The 17,390-nt window shown below is 46.2% G+C and overlaps 1 protein-coding gene across 1 annotated transcript in view; it reads right to left on the reverse strand.

Annotated features, from left to right (window-relative positions):
* Positions 1-16,923, reverse strand: part of LOC126345132 (uncharacterized) — a 32,649-nt gene extending 15,726 nt beyond the window's left edge. Inside the window, exons 1-2 of the mRNA XM_050002077.1 lie at positions 16,766-16,923; positions 10,221-10,552 (exon numbers count right to left, since the gene is read on the reverse strand). Coding sequence (XP_049858034.1) covers positions 10,221-10,552; positions 16,766-16,891 — 458 coding nt within the window. The 5' untranslated portion in view covers positions 16,892-16,923. The remainder of the gene's footprint in view (positions 1-10,220; positions 10,553-16,765) is intronic.
* Between the last annotated feature and the right edge of the window lie 467 nt (positions 16,924-17,390).

Raw genomic sequence — 17,390 nt, forward strand, 5'->3', positions numbered from 1 at the left:
TATGAGTGTGTACCCTCCAAGAACAGCGCGATTTGCCTGTAAAATGCAATAATGCTAATACGTGGCGTGGTGTCTCTTCGCCACCTGTGTTCAGATGCAAAAGTACCGTGATGTTTATACGTGAAGGTGTCACCCGCCTGCTTTCCCGTAATTTATTTCAACATTTTGTTTGCCAGGAGAATCTCAGAAACTCAAATTTTACATTGTTTACCTCTGCAGTAAGGAAATGTTGCTTGCGGATGTTCGGCGAATTACGGAATAGCTGAATGAGGTAGTAATGCGGTTCTCGAAGACGTCACCCGGCCCTCATTCCCGTAAGTTACTCGTATTTGAACATTTTATGCACGGAGAGTAACTCAGGTTCCTACTGGACGTAATTACCGTCGCTGTGGGAATAGCGTCGTCTTGCATCTCTTCCATTGCACTGAATGAGGTGCATGTAAGCCAACTCTTCGTCAATAACTACTACATTGAATCGCCATTAATATGTAATTAGCACTGCTGGAAAACAAACGCGAGACAGGATCGAGCAGTACTGAATGCCCGCTTGAGGCCGAAGAGTTATCAGTGGTAAGTACCGTGAGAGAATGGAACAAGTCTGTTTCCAACCAGATCCAGCATATCGTCGACATTTCGACGATGTTTTCGGTGCAGTACAGATACAAAGATAAACGAGGGAAAGAAATCAAACCGAAATGCAATTACATGTAACGAGTCACCGGAGATGACGGTGCGTTACAGCAAAATGTTCCTGAACAGCCTCAGGAATTTTCTCATAAAGATGGATTTCCTCCCGAATACCTATCCTTTGAGCAACGAGCGCATTGTTACCCCTTCAAAGGAACGGAACAGCAAGCCGCACAGCAGTGCGGTACTGCGGTCATATCGCTAAACTGCATTGTAGGCAACTTGAAGCTAGCTTTGAAGCATGCTTCTCCTCTTTTCTTAGCTAACTGCATCTTCTACCCACACGTTTACACATTCCTGCGTATGCTGTAAATGTCTACTGCTAAACGTACTGCTATGTTACCCACACAAATGAAACGTCCGTTCGTTCAAAATCATATATCTCCGAAAGATCTTCACCGATTGCTTTCACACAACGTTGCATTTGATTACGCACGTTTTTTATACTTCTGGTAGAACAACATTATAATAAAAGCAAACTAATGTTTTTTTTATTTATTATTAATAAAAATGCTAATGCTCTTTGATACAAAATCGTAAATTTCGGAAGTTTGAAATTTTGATGCAACGTTGCAATCGAACATACACATGTTTTCATACATCTATTTTAATACAATATGTAAATAAATATGTAACATATAAAGAGGAAACGTTAATACCAAAAATCTCGAAAAGCTTTTGACCAGTTCACTTTGAATTTTAACGAAATGCTCTAATGAACATTCAGGTGTATATATACACTCCGGGAAATTGAAATAAGAACACCGTGAATTCATTGTCCCAGGAAGGGGAAACTTTATTGACACATTCCTGGGGTCAGATACATCACATGATCACACTGACAGAACCACAGGCACATAGACACAGGCAACAGAGCATGCACAATGTCGGCACTAGCACAGTGTATATCCACCTTCTCAGCAATGCAGGCTGCTATTCTCCCATGGAGACGATCGTAGAGATGCTGGATGTAGTCCTGTGGAACGGCTTGCCATGCCACTTCCACCTGGCGCCTCAGTTGGACCAGCGTTCGTGCTGGACGTGCAGACCGCGTGTGACGACGCTTCATCCAGTCCCAAACATGCTCAATGAGGGACAGATCGGGAGATCTTGCTGGCCAGGGTACCTAAAGCACGTTGGGTGGCACGGGTTACATGCGGACGTGCATTGTCCTGTTGGAACAGCAAGTTCCCTTGCCGGTCTAGGAATGGTAGAACGATGGGTTCGATGACGGTTTGGATGTACGGTGCACTATTCAGTGTCCCCTCGACGATCACCAGAGGTGTACGACCAGTGTAGGAGATCGCTCCCCACACCATGATGCCGGGTGTTGGCCCTGTGTGCCTCGGTCGTATGCAGTCCTGATTGTGGCACTCACCTGCACGGCGCCAAACACGCATACGACCATCATTGGCACCAAGGCAGAAGCGACTCTCATCGCTGAAGACGACACGTCTCCATTCGTCCCTCCATTCACGCCTGTCGCGACACCACTGGAGGCGGGCTGCACGATATTGGTGCGTGAGCGGAAGACGGCCTAACGGTGTGCGGGACCGTAGCCCAGCTTCATAGAGACGGTTGCGAATGGTCCTCGCCGATACCCCAGGAGCAACAGTGTTCCTAATTTGCTGGGAAGTGGCGGTGCGGTCCCCTACGGCACTGCGTAGGATCCTACGGTCTTGGCGTGCATCCGTGCGTCGCTGCGGTCCGGTCCCAGGTCGACGGGCACGTGCACATTCCGCCGACCACTGGCGACAACATCGATGTACTGTGGAGACCTCACGCCCCACGTGTTGAGCAATTCGGCGGTACGTCCACCCGGCCTCCCGCATGCCCACTATACGCCCTCGCTCAAAGTCCGTCAACTGCACATACGGTTCACGTCCACACTGTCGCGGCATTCTACCAGTGTTAAAGACTGCGATGGAGCTCCGTATGCCACGGCAAACTGGCTGACACTGACGGCGGCGGTGCACAAATGCTGCGCAGCTAGCGCCATTCGACGGCCAACACCGCGGTTCCTGGTGTGTCCGCTGTGCCGTGCGTGTGATCATTGCTTGTACAGCCCTCTCGCAGTGTCCGGAGCAAGTATGGTGGGTCTGACACACCGGTGTCAATGTGTTCTTTTTTCCATTTCCAGGAGTGTATGAACACAGAAAGGGGGAAGGGAGAGAGAGCGGACAGGAGGAAATGAAGGGAGAGGAGAAACGGGGAGTAGGTGATGGACAGGTTCAAAAATGGCTCTGAGCACTATTGGACTTCTGAGGTCATCAGTCCCCTATAACTTAGAACTACTTAATCCTAACTAACCTAAGAATATCACACACATCCATACCCGAGACAGGATTCGAACCTGCGACCGTAGCGGTCGCACGGTTCCAGACTGTAGCGCCTAGAACCGCAGGGCCACCCCGCCCGGCTGTGGTGGACAGGGGGAGGGGGTAGGAGGAGCAGTTGGACAAACAGGAGGGGAGGAGGAGATGGACAGCGATAGAGAAGAGAAGAAGATACAATTCCCATACACATTCGAAACGTGTGCGTTCTGTCCCATTTAACCACACAGCCGCCGTTTCGGGTCGCCGGGAATATCTAATTAAAAAAAAAAAAAAAAACACCACATTAAACGAGCTAGACTTTTCATTTTCCAGACATACATAGTAAGAATGCCAAAGGCATTGTCGCAGTTGTAACGCCGGTTCTAATCAGATCACCGAAGTTAAGCGCTGTTGGGTTTGGTTGCACTTGAATGGGTGACCCCGAGCTGCCGAGAGCTGCTGGACAGCGGAGTGTACTCAGCCCTTGTGAGACTGACAGAGGATCTTCTTGACAGAGAAGTAGCGGCTCCGGGCACGAAAACTGAGAACAGGAGGATGAGTGGTGTGCTGACCACAGGCCCCTCCTTATCCGCATCCAGCGACGCCTGTCGGCTGAGGACGACACGGCGGTCGGTCAATACCGTTGGGTCTTATAAGGCATATTCGAACGGAGTTTTAGGAGGAGCATAGTAACAACTTGAAAGGGGCTCAGGTTCAAATAATTTCAGGTCCCATTATTTGGGCAGGCGTTATTTTCATTAGCCCGAGTTCAGTCATGTTTGTTCGCGGAGTGCAGTGTTTCGGTTACGTTGCGATGCAATACCGCAAAGAAGTGAGAATAAGATACTCGGCCGCTCGAAGCAGACTGGACAGAGGTCGGAGTTTCAGCAACGTTGAATGGCTCACACGCTTATTAAATACTTTGATGATTTCCGAAATATGTAGAACGGGTAAGCTTACGTGAAATGGCCTCAGTGCTATGATCGGGTCTCTCATGATTTCTCGTAGATGATAAGAGCGAAAAGATCTTCTTCCTAGTAGTAAGAAAATTCGATTGAAGATCTATGGCCTTATCGGTAGCTGTCACAATTCTCATCATTCCACTGTAAAATGAATAACGCTTCAGACTGACTTATCATCGCTCTACCGAATGGACACGATTTAAAAATTATTTTATTTGTAAGCTGGGCGTCGTATGTGAGACGTGCTACGCAGGATGATTGTGGGATGACTCCAGCTACACGCTGCAAAAACGAAACTACAAGTATCTGCCGAAGCACCAGAGAAAATAAGCCTGACATGTCACAGGAGTGACGCCCGGTACGTAGCAGTGCTAATGTCGCCGAGAAACATTTTAAATCTCTGAAACTTAACAAGGCTCCTCGGGCCGACGGAATCCATGTCAGAGTCTATACAGAATCTGCAGCTGAATTGGCTCCTATTTTAACCATAATGTACCGTGGATCCCTTGAACAAAAACTGCAACCGGTGACTGGGAGAAACCATAGGTCACACACATCTACAAGATGGATGATCCACAAAAACTACCGTCCAATGTCATTGACGTACATTTGTCCTAGAATCCTAGAACATATTCTTAATTCAAACGTAATGAGTTTTCAGGAACACAACAACCACCTCCAAACCAAACAGTAAGGTTACTGAAATCATCGATCATGCGAAATAGAGCTTGCGTTTTCTCACATGAAATCGTGAAATTAAGGCATTCAGATGGATGCGGTATTTATCTACTTCCAAAGAGTATTCACCTCTGTACTACACAAACGTTTATTAACAAAAGAATGATTATATGGGCAATCAAACAAAGTTTGTAACTGGACCGAGGATCCTGTAGTAGGGAGGACGCTGGATGTTATCTTGGGTGCAGAGTCGTCAACCGAAATAGGTGTAACTTCAGGAGTGGTCGAGGAAAGTGTGTAGGAACATTGTTGTTCGTCCTCGATATTTGTGACCTGCAGACAATATTAAAGTAACGTCCGACTTTTCGCAGATGATGCAGTTATCTATAATGAATTAGGCCTACTGTCTGAAGAAATTACACAAATATTCAGTCGGATGTTAGTAAGATTTCGAGACCTACGAAGATTATAAATTTGCTTTGAATGTACAAACTGTAAAATTATGCGCTAGACAAAACGAGAAAACATACGAGGGGCGTTCGTCACTTTTTCCATCAGTTTTGGTTGATAAAATTTGGAATTTGTTGTGGGACTTCGTGGAATATACCTGCTTCAGCCCCTGTAGTTTAATGATATTCCGATAGGTAGCGACGCTATACGTATCCTTCAAACTGGTGTCCGTAGAAGTAGAGAGCTGTCATCGATTATCTTTTGGCGGGAAAGCAGAGCATCGCATATATTAATAGGCTCTTCCAGAATGTCTACGGAGACCTGGCAGTGAACAAAAGCGAGTGAGTTGTTGAGCGAGGCATCTGTCATCATTGCAACTGTCCTTCCTCATCAGTCATACAGCCCGGACCTCGCACCTTCCGACTTCTGTCTGTTTGGTCCAATGAAGGATGCATTCCACGGGAAGCAGTACACGGACGATGGCGAGGTTGTTGATGCTACAAAACGTTGGTTCCAACGTCGACACATGCTGGCATACTAGTCCCCCCAGAAAGGCGGCGTAAGATTGTGACACTGAACGAAGATTATGCTGAAAGAGTGGAGAATAATGTGTTGGAAATCTGAATAAAACCAACTTTCTTTCAGAAAAAGAAGTGTTGCATTTGTTACTGAACGCCTCTTGTAGTATCCTTCGACTATATTGGAATCAGTCAAATCATTCAGATACCTGGGTGTCATAATTTGTAGGAATATGAAGTAGATTGATCGCTAGGCTTAGTCGTAGGCTCAGGGGGTAGATCTAGCTCAATGACAGGATACTAGGGAAATATAGTCAATCTACAGATGAGATTGCGTATAAAACACTCGTGTGGCTCATCCTAGGATATTACTAAAATGTATGGGACCTAATCCAAATGGGGCTAACAATGAATATCGAACATCTATAAAGATAGCCGATAGGAACGGTCACAGATTCTACTCACGGGACAGTGTCACATGTTGCAAAGACAGACACCAATCATCCAGCGAAGGCCTACTTAAAAAGTTTGGAGAACCATTATTAAGTGAATAATCTAGAGAAATTCTTCATCCTCCTACGTATCTCTCCTATAGGCACTGTGAGACAAGGTTAGACTAATTATCGCAAGCGCAGAGGTGTTTAAACGGTCATTCTCCCCCGCTCCATCCGTGATAGGACCGAGAAAAACCCCTAATATACGGTACCATTCACTTCAATGTGGTTTGCAGAGTTCATATGAACCTGTAGAAGTAGATTTTTTTTCCTGAACACGTGTTGATTCTCTTACAGCAACTTATTTTAGTTCGGGAATGTCACAGCATCAGAGCTTAAAATATGTTCTATGGGCCTCCGATAGAAGGATGTTGACGTTATAGCTTTTAAATCCTCCGCATTCTTACTTCTTGTATTATTGCAAACAATGTGTCACACTTTTTATAATTAATGGCGATGAAACATTGGTACGCTTGTATTCCAATGCGTGAACACATTTTTAAATGCGGAACTGAGTACTGCGGGTTCTTGTCTGTTGTCTTGAAATTCTACAACAGACTGATAAAAGAGAGATTAGGTATGTGAGTATCAAAGGGGCTGTTCATGACTGTGACTCAGTGATTAAAAAAGAGATCACCAGAAGACCAGACAACGGGACCATGGGAGTACGAAGAAATTTATCGACAGCGAAGGGAGCCAAAGACTTGAAATTGCCACGTTCTTGTAAATGAGTTGGTCAGTTTCGAGACGCGTGGTGGCACAAGAACAAATGTAATGTAATGTTGCAACTGACTAAACTCTGTACACCAGATCCCAGAGGGGGGAGGGAGCGAGCGACCTGTCTAGACCTCATCCCGTTGTGGAAGCATATAACCGCACCGATAGGGAGCCGCAGATTACTTTTGTGGGAAACAAAACCAGGATGAACAGCTCGACGCAACAGGATATGATTCTCGCGGCTGTATCCAGTGGAGCACAGAGAGAAGCGAGCGCCGAGGGTAGGCAGATCCGTGGACTCCAGCCAAGACTCTTGAACGATTTCTTAGCAAATGTGATCTACAGATTTCTGAACAGTTGTGACTGCAGGAGTTCGCGCCGTCTCCCACTGTATCCTACCTGTGAGTTGGATTAAAACGAATCTACTCAGTCAGCAGCGTCCGGCTCTTAAACAGAGGGGTCCAAAAAATGTGTCCACTGTTTAAAAGTCCATAATTGGCAAACTAACTGACGGAGTTGTCTGATCTTTGGTAATGTAACAGTTTGTAGTTCCGCCAATCGGCACACAAGCGTTGTATTGCGTTGTTTTGTTCTGTGAGATGACAGTCTGACAGTCGCCAGATAGCAAGTGTTTTGTTCGTAGTTGCACCTAGTTACTCGAGTAAACATGGCTGGCGCAAGGCTTACATTCGATGAAAGGAAGTCAGTTTTGAAGTGGTATTTTAAGTACGAAAACATTAATGAGGTTCAACGGCAATGGCGAAATGAGTATCAAACAGAGCCGCCGACACGTTTAAGGATTCGTTGAATTCGAGACAAATTTGAAGCCGAAGGCTGCGTTAAAGATGTACACAAACAACGACCTGGACGACCTATAATAGTAACAAGTCCAACTAACTCCGGTCGTGTGTTACAACAATTCACTCGCTCACCACAGATGTCTGTTAGTCAGTGTGCCCGTGAAACTGGAGTGACTCGCTCAAGTGTTCGGCAAATTTTGAAGACAGCAAAGCGGAAGTGCTACATTCCACGATTGCTACACGCAATGAATGAGGACGACACAGATCGTAGAATGGAGTACTGGGAGTGGTTTACTAACATGGTGCGCAACCGCAACATGGTGGTTTGCAGAGATGATTGTGTGGTCTGATGAAGCACAGTTCAAACTCAATGGTACGGTAAATCGCCACAAGTGCATCTACTGGGCCGCCGAAAATCCGAACGTCCATGTAGACAAAGCCGTGAATTTGCCAGGAGTAAATGTGTGGTGTAGGTTGTCTTACCAGGGCTTGATTGGGCCATTCTTCTTTGACTGCACAGGTACGAGTGAGGTGTACCTTCAGAAACTTCAGACATCCATTGTACCTACCATCCGAGACTTGTATGGAGATGGAAGAGTTTAATTTCAACAAGATGGTGCCTCAGCTCACTACCAAAATCGCATTAGGGCGTATCTCGACGAAAAATCTACCAGGTAGATGGATAGACCATAGAGGTGCTGTGGAGTATCCGCCACGTTCCCCAGACCTAACTCCTCTGGACTTTTACCTGTGGGGAACACTAAAGGACGTCCTTTTTCGCCAAAAGCCACGCACATTGGATGAAATTCGAGACTCCAACGTACATTCATGTGCAAATATCCAACTGAACACGTTGCAGTCAGTAGTTTGTGATGCGGTTCGGCGGCATCGTTTGTGTGTGGATGTTAAAGTGCGCGTCATTTATGACGGCGGCCGAGTTTAGGTTCATTCTGCGCATCTGACGTCACAAAACACAGTCAGCCAATGAACAGAGAGCGACGTTACCAGAGCTCGACTGCAGTGCAGAGCACGGACGAGTGTCTTCAGTTTTAGAAACGTTCAGTCATAAATAAAGTAATTGAACAAAAGCAATGTCTTGATAGCAGACTTTCTTTTACAGAAAGTTTGGAAAAAGCATTCTTTATACCAATTGCTTCATATTCTATTAATTATTTAAAACAAACAAGCAGTAGGCGTCCTAATTCAGGCGATAGCAAGGAAAGGTGTTTGTATCATTCATACTAACCGCTTTTTCGGAATAAAGAACAGCGGTAATTGTTTATTTACTATTGTACTTCGACGAAACGCGAGTAATTGATAATCATACCAACAGTGTTTGTCGGTATTTTGCGTGATATTTTAAAGTTCTCTGGGAAATTTATTGAATGACGAGCTGCGTTAGTATAATGGTTAAAGTGTATGGGTGCTAAGCGAAAAATTCTGAGTTCAAACCTTGATCGCCGGCACAGTAGCACAGCGTGTTCGGTCAGAGGGTTAGCTGCCCTCTGTAATAAAAAAAAAATCGAGTTAATCGATCAACAAGGAACTTAAACGGGTGTCTTAGGACGTCCGCCCCGAGCAGATGCAACGACGAATGCAAACAAAACAAGATTTAGAAAAAAAATCGGTGCTTAATATTTTCTTTATTTAAAAACAATATCGAAGTGTCTTACTTCATGAATTTTATTCGTTTGAATGTAATTTTTTAAAATTTCTAGGGGCAACTAAAATCGACCATACGGAAAGTATACGCTATGGACTTTTACGTTGGCAAACTCTTCAAAATTTCGTGCAATGGTTTACTACATGTAATGCAAAATTAAGTCATTTATGGGGGAAAGGTATCAGTCAAGAAGATGTGTAAAAATCACATTTTTGGGCCAAATAGTTTTTGTGAAATCGAATGATAAAGTGTGTCAAAGCAGTCGAAACAACATGTGTCTGCACAGGCGAGCAGTGCATGATGACAAAATAGCGCACATCGCGGAATGCGGGGAGCGCGTCTCTGTAGCAGCGAAAGAGTTAATGCGGCCGTGGTGGCTTTACTTCATAAACTGAGCGCTTTCCTCTAAACCTAAGTTTGCGAACTATACTATGGCGCTGCTGCTCTTAGCGCGTACAACTGGCAACGCAGCAATCTCCCGCGTCTGGGCGGGCATGCGCGAACCGCCAAGATAAAAGAATTGAACTATAATGGTGACCATTTCGAACACCTACAGTGATATCTTTAAGTTGGACTAAACGGCTCTCAGCACTATGGGACTCAACTTCTGAGGTCATTAGTCCCCTTGAACTTAGAATTACTTAAACCTAACTAACCCTAAGGATATCACACACATCCATCCGTAGTGGTCGCGCGGTTCCAGACTGTAGTGCCTAGAACCGCTCGGCCACTTAAGTGGGACTTTAAGCTACGCTTTCGCCAAAAATGAGACAACTCCGTCAATTAGTTTGCAAGTTATGGACTTTTAAACATTGGATACATTTTTTTGGACGCCTCTGTATGCCGGATGCTTCCTCCCCTACAGCTCATGTAAGCATTAAAGGCTAAGCAGTATGTCTAACGTGAAACGGCCCTGTCCTCGTGCGGTGTACTTACTTATTGGGCTTCTCGCCTCCCTGAGGCAGCTTGCTGTCCTCAGAGGTGGTGGACTGAGGTGTGGGTGGAGGAGGCGTCGGCTTGGCGGGCGGCTTGGAGTGCCCGCCCTCTGGAGGCGGCGGCGGCTTGCCGGAGCCTGAGCCCGAGCTCCCAGTCCCGGCTCCGGCGCTGGCGAGCAGCTCCTCCAGCTGGTGCTCGAGGTCGCCGCTGGAGGAGGCGCCCACGACGAGCGGCGCCAGCACCTCGGCCGGCACCACGGCCACCACCACGCCGTCCACGTGCACGCGGTAGTTCTCCGAGCCGTTCTGGCGCTGGTCGTACACCGTCTCCTCCTGCCGACAGCCGCGCCACCGTGCACGCCACACAATACACCACCCTCTGTCTGCTCCACCATCTGCTCCATTTCACCACTCCTATGTACACTCCCAAATGGTTCAAATGGCTCTGAGCATTGTGGGACTCAACATCTCAGGTCATAAGTCCCCTAGAACTTAGAACTACTTAAACCTAACTAACCTAAGGACAGCACACATACCCGTGCCCGAGGCAGGATTCGAACCTGCGACCGTAGCAGTCCCGCGGTTCGGACTGCAGCGCCAGAACCGCGCGGCCACTGCGGCCGGCTGTACACTACCACCTTTATGCAATGCGAAATTGGTTATTATACTACTGGCCATTAAAATTGCTACACCACGAAGGAATTTAACCGACAGGAAGAAGACGCTGTGATATGCAAATGATTAGATTTTCAGAGCTTTCACAAAAGGTTGGCGCCGGTGGCGATACCTACAACGTGCTGACATGAGGAAACTTTCCAGCCCATTTCTCATACACAAACAGCAGTTGCCCGGCGTTTCCTGCTGAAACGTTGTTGTGATGCCTCGTGTAAGGAGGAGAAACGCGACTTTGATAAAAATCGGATTGTAGCCTATAGCGACTGCGGTTTATCGTATCGGGACATTGCTGCTCGCGTTGGTCGAATCCAATGACTGTTAGCAGAATATGGAATCGGTGGGTTCAGGAGGGTAACACGGAACGCCGTGCGGCATCACAACGGCCTCGTATCACTAGCAGTCGAGATGACAGGCATCTTATCCGCATGGCTGTAACGGATCGTGCAGCCACGTCTTGATCCCTGAGTCAACAGATGGGGACGTTTGCAACACAACAACCATCTGCACGAACAGTTCGACGACGTTTGCAGCAGCATGGACTATAAGCTCGGAGACCACGGCTGCGGTTAACCTCGCGCTGCATCACAGACAGGAGCGCCTGCGATAGTGTACTCGACGACGAACCTGGGTGCACGAATGGCAAAACGTCACTTTTTCGGATGAATCCAGGTTTTGTTTACAGCTTCATATAGTAGCATCCGTGTTTGGCGACATCGCTGTGAACGCACATTGGAAGCGTGTACTCGTCATCGCCGACTCCCTTGATGGTATGGCGTGCCATTGATTACACGTCTCGGTCACCTCTTGTTCCAATTGACGGCACTTTGAACAGTGGACGTTACACTTCAGATGTGCTACAACCCGTCGCTCTGCCCTTCATTCGATCCCTGCGAAACCCTAAGTTTCAACAGGTTAATGCACGACCGCATGTTTCAGGTCCTGTATGGGCCATTCTGGATACAGAAAATGTTCGACTGCTGCCCTGGCAAGCACATTCTGCAGATCTATGACCAACTGAAAACGTCTGGTCAATGGTGGGCGAGCAACTGTCTCGTGACAATACGCCAGTCACTACTCTTGATGAACTGTGGTATCGTGTTGAAGCTGCATGGGAAGCTGTACCTGTACACGCCATCCAAGCTCTGTTTGACTCAATGTCCAGGAGCATCAAGGCCGTTCTGGGTACTGATTTCTCAGGATCTATGCATCCAAATTGCGTGAAAATGTAATCACATGTCAGTTCTAGTATAATATATTTGTCCAATGAATACCCGTTTGTCATATGCATTTTCTCTTGGTGTAGCAATTTTGATGGCCAGTAGTGTAGGTGTGCAGATACTTCTGATCAGATACTGTTGTTGTCTAACAGTTTACTCCTTACTTCGCACATCAGTCAATTCAGAAATATCTTTGCTATACTTCTCAGGAGCTCATTTCTCTCTACTCTCACTTCCCTTTGTCCTTCCCCTACTTATCCATAAGACCATCTTGTGAATGAGTTGCTCTTCTCCTTTTTAACAATTACTGTCACTGACATTCCAATCCTTTCGTAAGTCATGATTCCTCATCTTTAACTTATACTCACACAGCTTCAAAAGTACTGAAATTATCAATTTTATTTTTAGTCTAAATGTCTGCTACGACTAATTCTACCATTATTGTTATTATTATTATTGCTATCACCATTAGTAGCCCCGTTGTTAACTATAGCTACTACCACCATTAGGAATTGCTACCAGGATTCATCATCATTTTTATGCAACAAACGAAGATTAAAGTGTCTCGTCCCTTCATTGCCAAGCTCATTAGGCACGCAACGATAGGTCACCTTAACAAGGATGGAAAATAAAGTGATTCCGTTGTTGCAGAAACCATCCTACCACCCTCCTCGTCTGATTTAGAGAATCTGCAAATAACTTAACCTAGTGTAACAGAAATGTTAACGAAACCCGTTTTTCGAAACTCGACTGTTGTTTTAATCACTGCACCTTCTTGTATTTTCCTTCTTTTAATACGAACGTGTGGTCCATGATTTGACAGGGCGTAGTCAACACCTAAACTCTTGGTAGTTAAGCACAAGGGGGCTAATCGTGTTCACTAGGCGATCAAACGCTGTTCAAAGAAAATATCTCCAGAATGGAATTTTCACTCTTCAACGGAGTGTGCGCTGTTATGAAACATTCCTGGCAGATTAAAACTGTGTGCTGGACCGAGACTCGAACCTTTGCCTTTCGCAGCCAAGTGCTCTACCAACTGAGCTACCCAAGCACGACTCACCCCCTGTCCTCGCAGCTTTACTTCCTCCAGTACCTCGTCACCTACTTTCCAAACTTCACAGAAACTCTTCTGCGAACCTTGCAGGTACTGGTGTAAGTAAAGCTGTGAGGACGGGGCATGAGTCGTGCTTGGACAGCTCAGTTGGTAGAGCACTTGACCGCAAAAGGAAAAGGTCCCGAGTTCGAGTCTCGGCCCGGCACACAGTTTTAATCTGCCAGGAAAGTTTCAAGAAAATATCTGACAGTGGCGTGAAGGCTCAGTAACTTGCAGCGAGCTTGACCCTCAGGTTGGCCGCTCTGTCGCCAGATGTCTGAAATGTGTGTCTGTAGAGCATTGGTTCAAAAATGGTTCAAATGGCTCTGAGCACTATGGGACTTAACTTCTGAGGTCATCAGTCCCCTAGAACTTAGAACTACTTAAACTGACCTAAGGACATCACACACATCCATGCCCGAGGCAGGATTCGAACCTGCGATCGTAGCGGTCTCGCGGTTCCAGACTGAAGCGCGTAGAACCGCTCGGCCACTCCGGCCGGCTGTAGAGCATTGGTCAGAGAAATAAGTGCCCGTGTTGTGTAATGGTTAAATCCGTAATGATAGTAGTGGAAATGGCAGGGGGAAAGTTTGAAATCGAGTCTACTCATCCCGAATAAATACATTAAATGGGTTGACCGATCATAGAGTTGTCATTCGATGAACTATCACCGAGAGCTGATTACGGATCATCTCTGTAGGATACGTAGGAGAGATTTTGAAATTAGTCCATGGTATTCACATACAATTGACTGAGCAGTGTTACGTCTTCTTCTGCTGGCCACTTTGTAGCGATCCTAATTTTTTTGCATGATCGGTATTTCCAAGCTGATGCACAGACGACTTGGATATGAAAGTACAGAAATGTACACAAAAAAAGATTCCAATTGGTACACTGAACTGAATAGAACTTATTTGCGCTACAAATAAATTCCAGTCGGTATACTGAACTGAATGGAATTTGTTCGTGCTGCAAATAAAAAACTATGTTGCTTTATGAGTAGAAGGACATCAGCCTACAAATCCACCAGTCCAAGATTCAATGCTAAATTCTTGAAATGTTTCAATTCCTTCACATCATTTTCACTCAGGACAGTACTTTGTGTACTTGAAAAAGTGAGGTGGCACCGAGAATCTTATTCCACGCTAAATCAGAGTCATGTGAGCATTCGGACCAAGAAACGGCGTCTGAACATTGAAGAATATGTTATGAAATTCATGCTCTATGAACATGAACGATCTCTTCCTCTCCAATGATACTGGGTTAAATATAGTGAAATGATGTTAACGCTGCTCCGAACACTGTATAAGATGCTTACTATGAATTTCTACGAGAGACTGGAAAACAAATAAATAGGTCAGAGAGCAGAGGCGTAAGTATGACTCTGACCAAGATGAAATGCTGTTGAGCAAGACATGTAAGCAGGCCAATGTGCGTGTAGCAGCTTGGAATAATTCCGGAGATAGAAGTCTGAAACCAGCGTGGGAAGCCCGGGCAGCCACAGCACAAACACCGATTTTGAACGGCTGCCGGGCGGTCGGCCTCCTCGCGACAATGCAAATTCTGCAGCCTGTGATCTTCCGTGTGCCCTGTTGTCCTTTAAATGCCGCCAACGCGCATTCTAAAGACAGTTCACTGAGAGGCATCTAAGTAGGTGACCGCGCTAATTGGCCTCAAGTAATTTGGTATGTATTTGGCGATATCACGTTATTACCAATGCTTGACTCAAGTGTTTCCCTCGTGATTCTCGTACTGATGCTGGACGTACGTGACTTACCATATCCTGCATAATGAGTTCTGTTAGCGATCATGGTGAGGCACTCTGGATTCACAGTCGGGAGAACGGTCGTTGAAACTCCCTAAGTCGCTTTAGCCAAACGTCGGGCTGGTTTGTTGAAAATAACGCGGCCAAATTCTTTCGCCATCGTTCCTCCATCCGAGGTTGTCTTTAATAACCTCGTCATCAATCAAGTCTGCTGCTCTGATGCTTCAGAGCCCCACAGATTGTCCACGATGGCATACACAGGGATTGTGCTCCTGCGTTTGAGGATTCTAGTAGAAACAACAGGTGCCAGTTTAAGCTCTGCAAGGACGACATCAAGTGATAGGCAGACCAAGAAAGCTCATTGCTGGACTTCTGTGGATAAGAAAAGACGAAGATGACACTCTTATGGAAGGTGGGTAGATGCCGCTAGAAAACACATTGGTAGATTCCGATGGATAAGAAAAACACGAAGATGACACTCTGATGAAAGGGCAGTTGATGGCATTGGATTCCAGTGGATAACAAAAGACGATGATGACACTCTGGTGGCAGGTGGATAGGTAGTGTTCGAAAATACTCCGCTGGACTCTAACTGATAAGAAAAGAGAAAGATGGCACTCCAATGGATGGCATTATAAAATACTTTGCTTGATTCGAGTGGATAAGAAACGAGGAAGATTACACTCTAATGGAAGGGGGGAAACTGACATTAGAAAATATCCAAGAGCAATATAGGTGTCTATATGCAGACTATTCAATCTGTATATTGAACAAGCAGTAAAGGAAACAAAAGAAAAGTTCGGAGTATGTATTAGAATCCATGGAGAAGAAATAAAAATTTTGAGGTTCGCCGATGAAATAGTAATTCTGTCAGAGACAGTAAACGACTTGGAAGACCACTTACACGGAATGGACAGTGTCTTGAAAGGAGGGTATAAGATGAACATCAACAAAAGAAAAACGAGGATAATGGAATGTAGTCGAATTAAGTAAGGTGATGTTGAGGGAATTAGATTAGGAAATGAGACGCTTAAAGTAGTAAATGAGTTTTGCTATTTGGGGAACAAAATAACTGATGATGGTCACGGTAGAGAGGATATAAAATGTAGACTGACAATGGCAAAGAAAGCGTTTCTGAAGAAGAGAAATTTGTTAAAATCGAGTATAGATTTAAGTGTCATGAAGTCGTTTCTGAAAGTATTTGTATGGAGTGTAGCCATGTATGGAAGTGAAACATGGACGATAAATAGTTTGGACAAGAAGAGAATCTGAGCTTTCGAAATGTGGTGCTACAGAAGAATGCTGAAGATTAGTTCGGTAGATCACTTAACTAACGAGGAGGTATTGAATAGAACTGGGAAGAAGAGGAGTTTGTGGCGCAACTTGACTAGAAGAAGGGATCGGTTGGTAGGACATGTTCCGAGGCATCAAGGGATCATCAATTTAGTATTGAAGGGCAGCATGGAGGGTAAAAATCGTAGAGGGAGGCCTAGAGATGAATACGCTAAGCAGATTCAGAACGCTGTAGGTTGCAGTAGGTACTGGGATATGAAGAAGCTTGCACAGGATAGAGTAGCATGGAGAGCTGCTTCAAACCAGTCTTAGGGCTGAAGACCACAACAACAACAATAGCAGTTGTAATGTTTCTGGCAGACGATATTATAATGGGCTAGTTAGTAAGTAAATAAAGTTGTAGCTACAAGTGGATTGTTGTTAAATCGATGATAAAGATGTGCTGAGTATGTAGGAACAGAGCCGCCTGGAGTGAGTGAGCCACTGAGAGTGGCTGCCTTTACCTTGTTGCAGTCTTCAGCGGCCGCGGCGTTGCTGGGGGCGTCCAGTAGGGAGGATGGGGCGGCGAGGGCGGCGGCGGCGAGCAGGGCGGCGGCCAGAGCCGGCAGGAGGCGGGCAGCGTGCGCCATGGCTGCGGTCGGACTGAGCGCCGTGCAGAAGCAGCAGGAGCAGAAGGGGCCGCCGCAGCACCGCTGCTACAGGACAGGGGTCGACGGCCGCTGCGGCCAGCGCCGGTCACTCGGCGGTTTCCTGGAGCGCCGGGCGCTGGGCCGGCGAGGACCGCTGCCTCCAGCTAGGAGGGCTCCCTGTCGAGCAGCGTACGGCCACACACCTCACAAGGGAACCTTCCCATATCACCCCCGTCAGATTTAGTTATAAGTTGGCACAGTGGATAGGCCTTGAAAACCTGAACACAGATCAATCGAGAAAACAGGAAGAAGTTGCGTGGAACTATTAAAGAAAATAAGCAAAATATACTATCTGAGTAGTCCATGCGCAAGATAGGCAACATCAAGGACAGTGTGAGCTCAGGAGCGCCGTAGTCCCGTGGTTAGCGTGAGCAGCTGCGGAACGAGAGGCCCTAGCCGTCACCGTAGCTCAGCGTGTTCGGTCAGAGGGATAGTTGCC

Source organism: Schistocerca gregaria, chromosome 1 (genome assembly GCF_023897955.1).
Source record: "Schistocerca gregaria isolate iqSchGreg1 chromosome 1, iqSchGreg1.2, whole genome shotgun sequence".
NCBI classification, from domain to species: domain Eukaryota; kingdom Metazoa; phylum Arthropoda; class Insecta; order Orthoptera; family Acrididae; genus Schistocerca; species Schistocerca gregaria.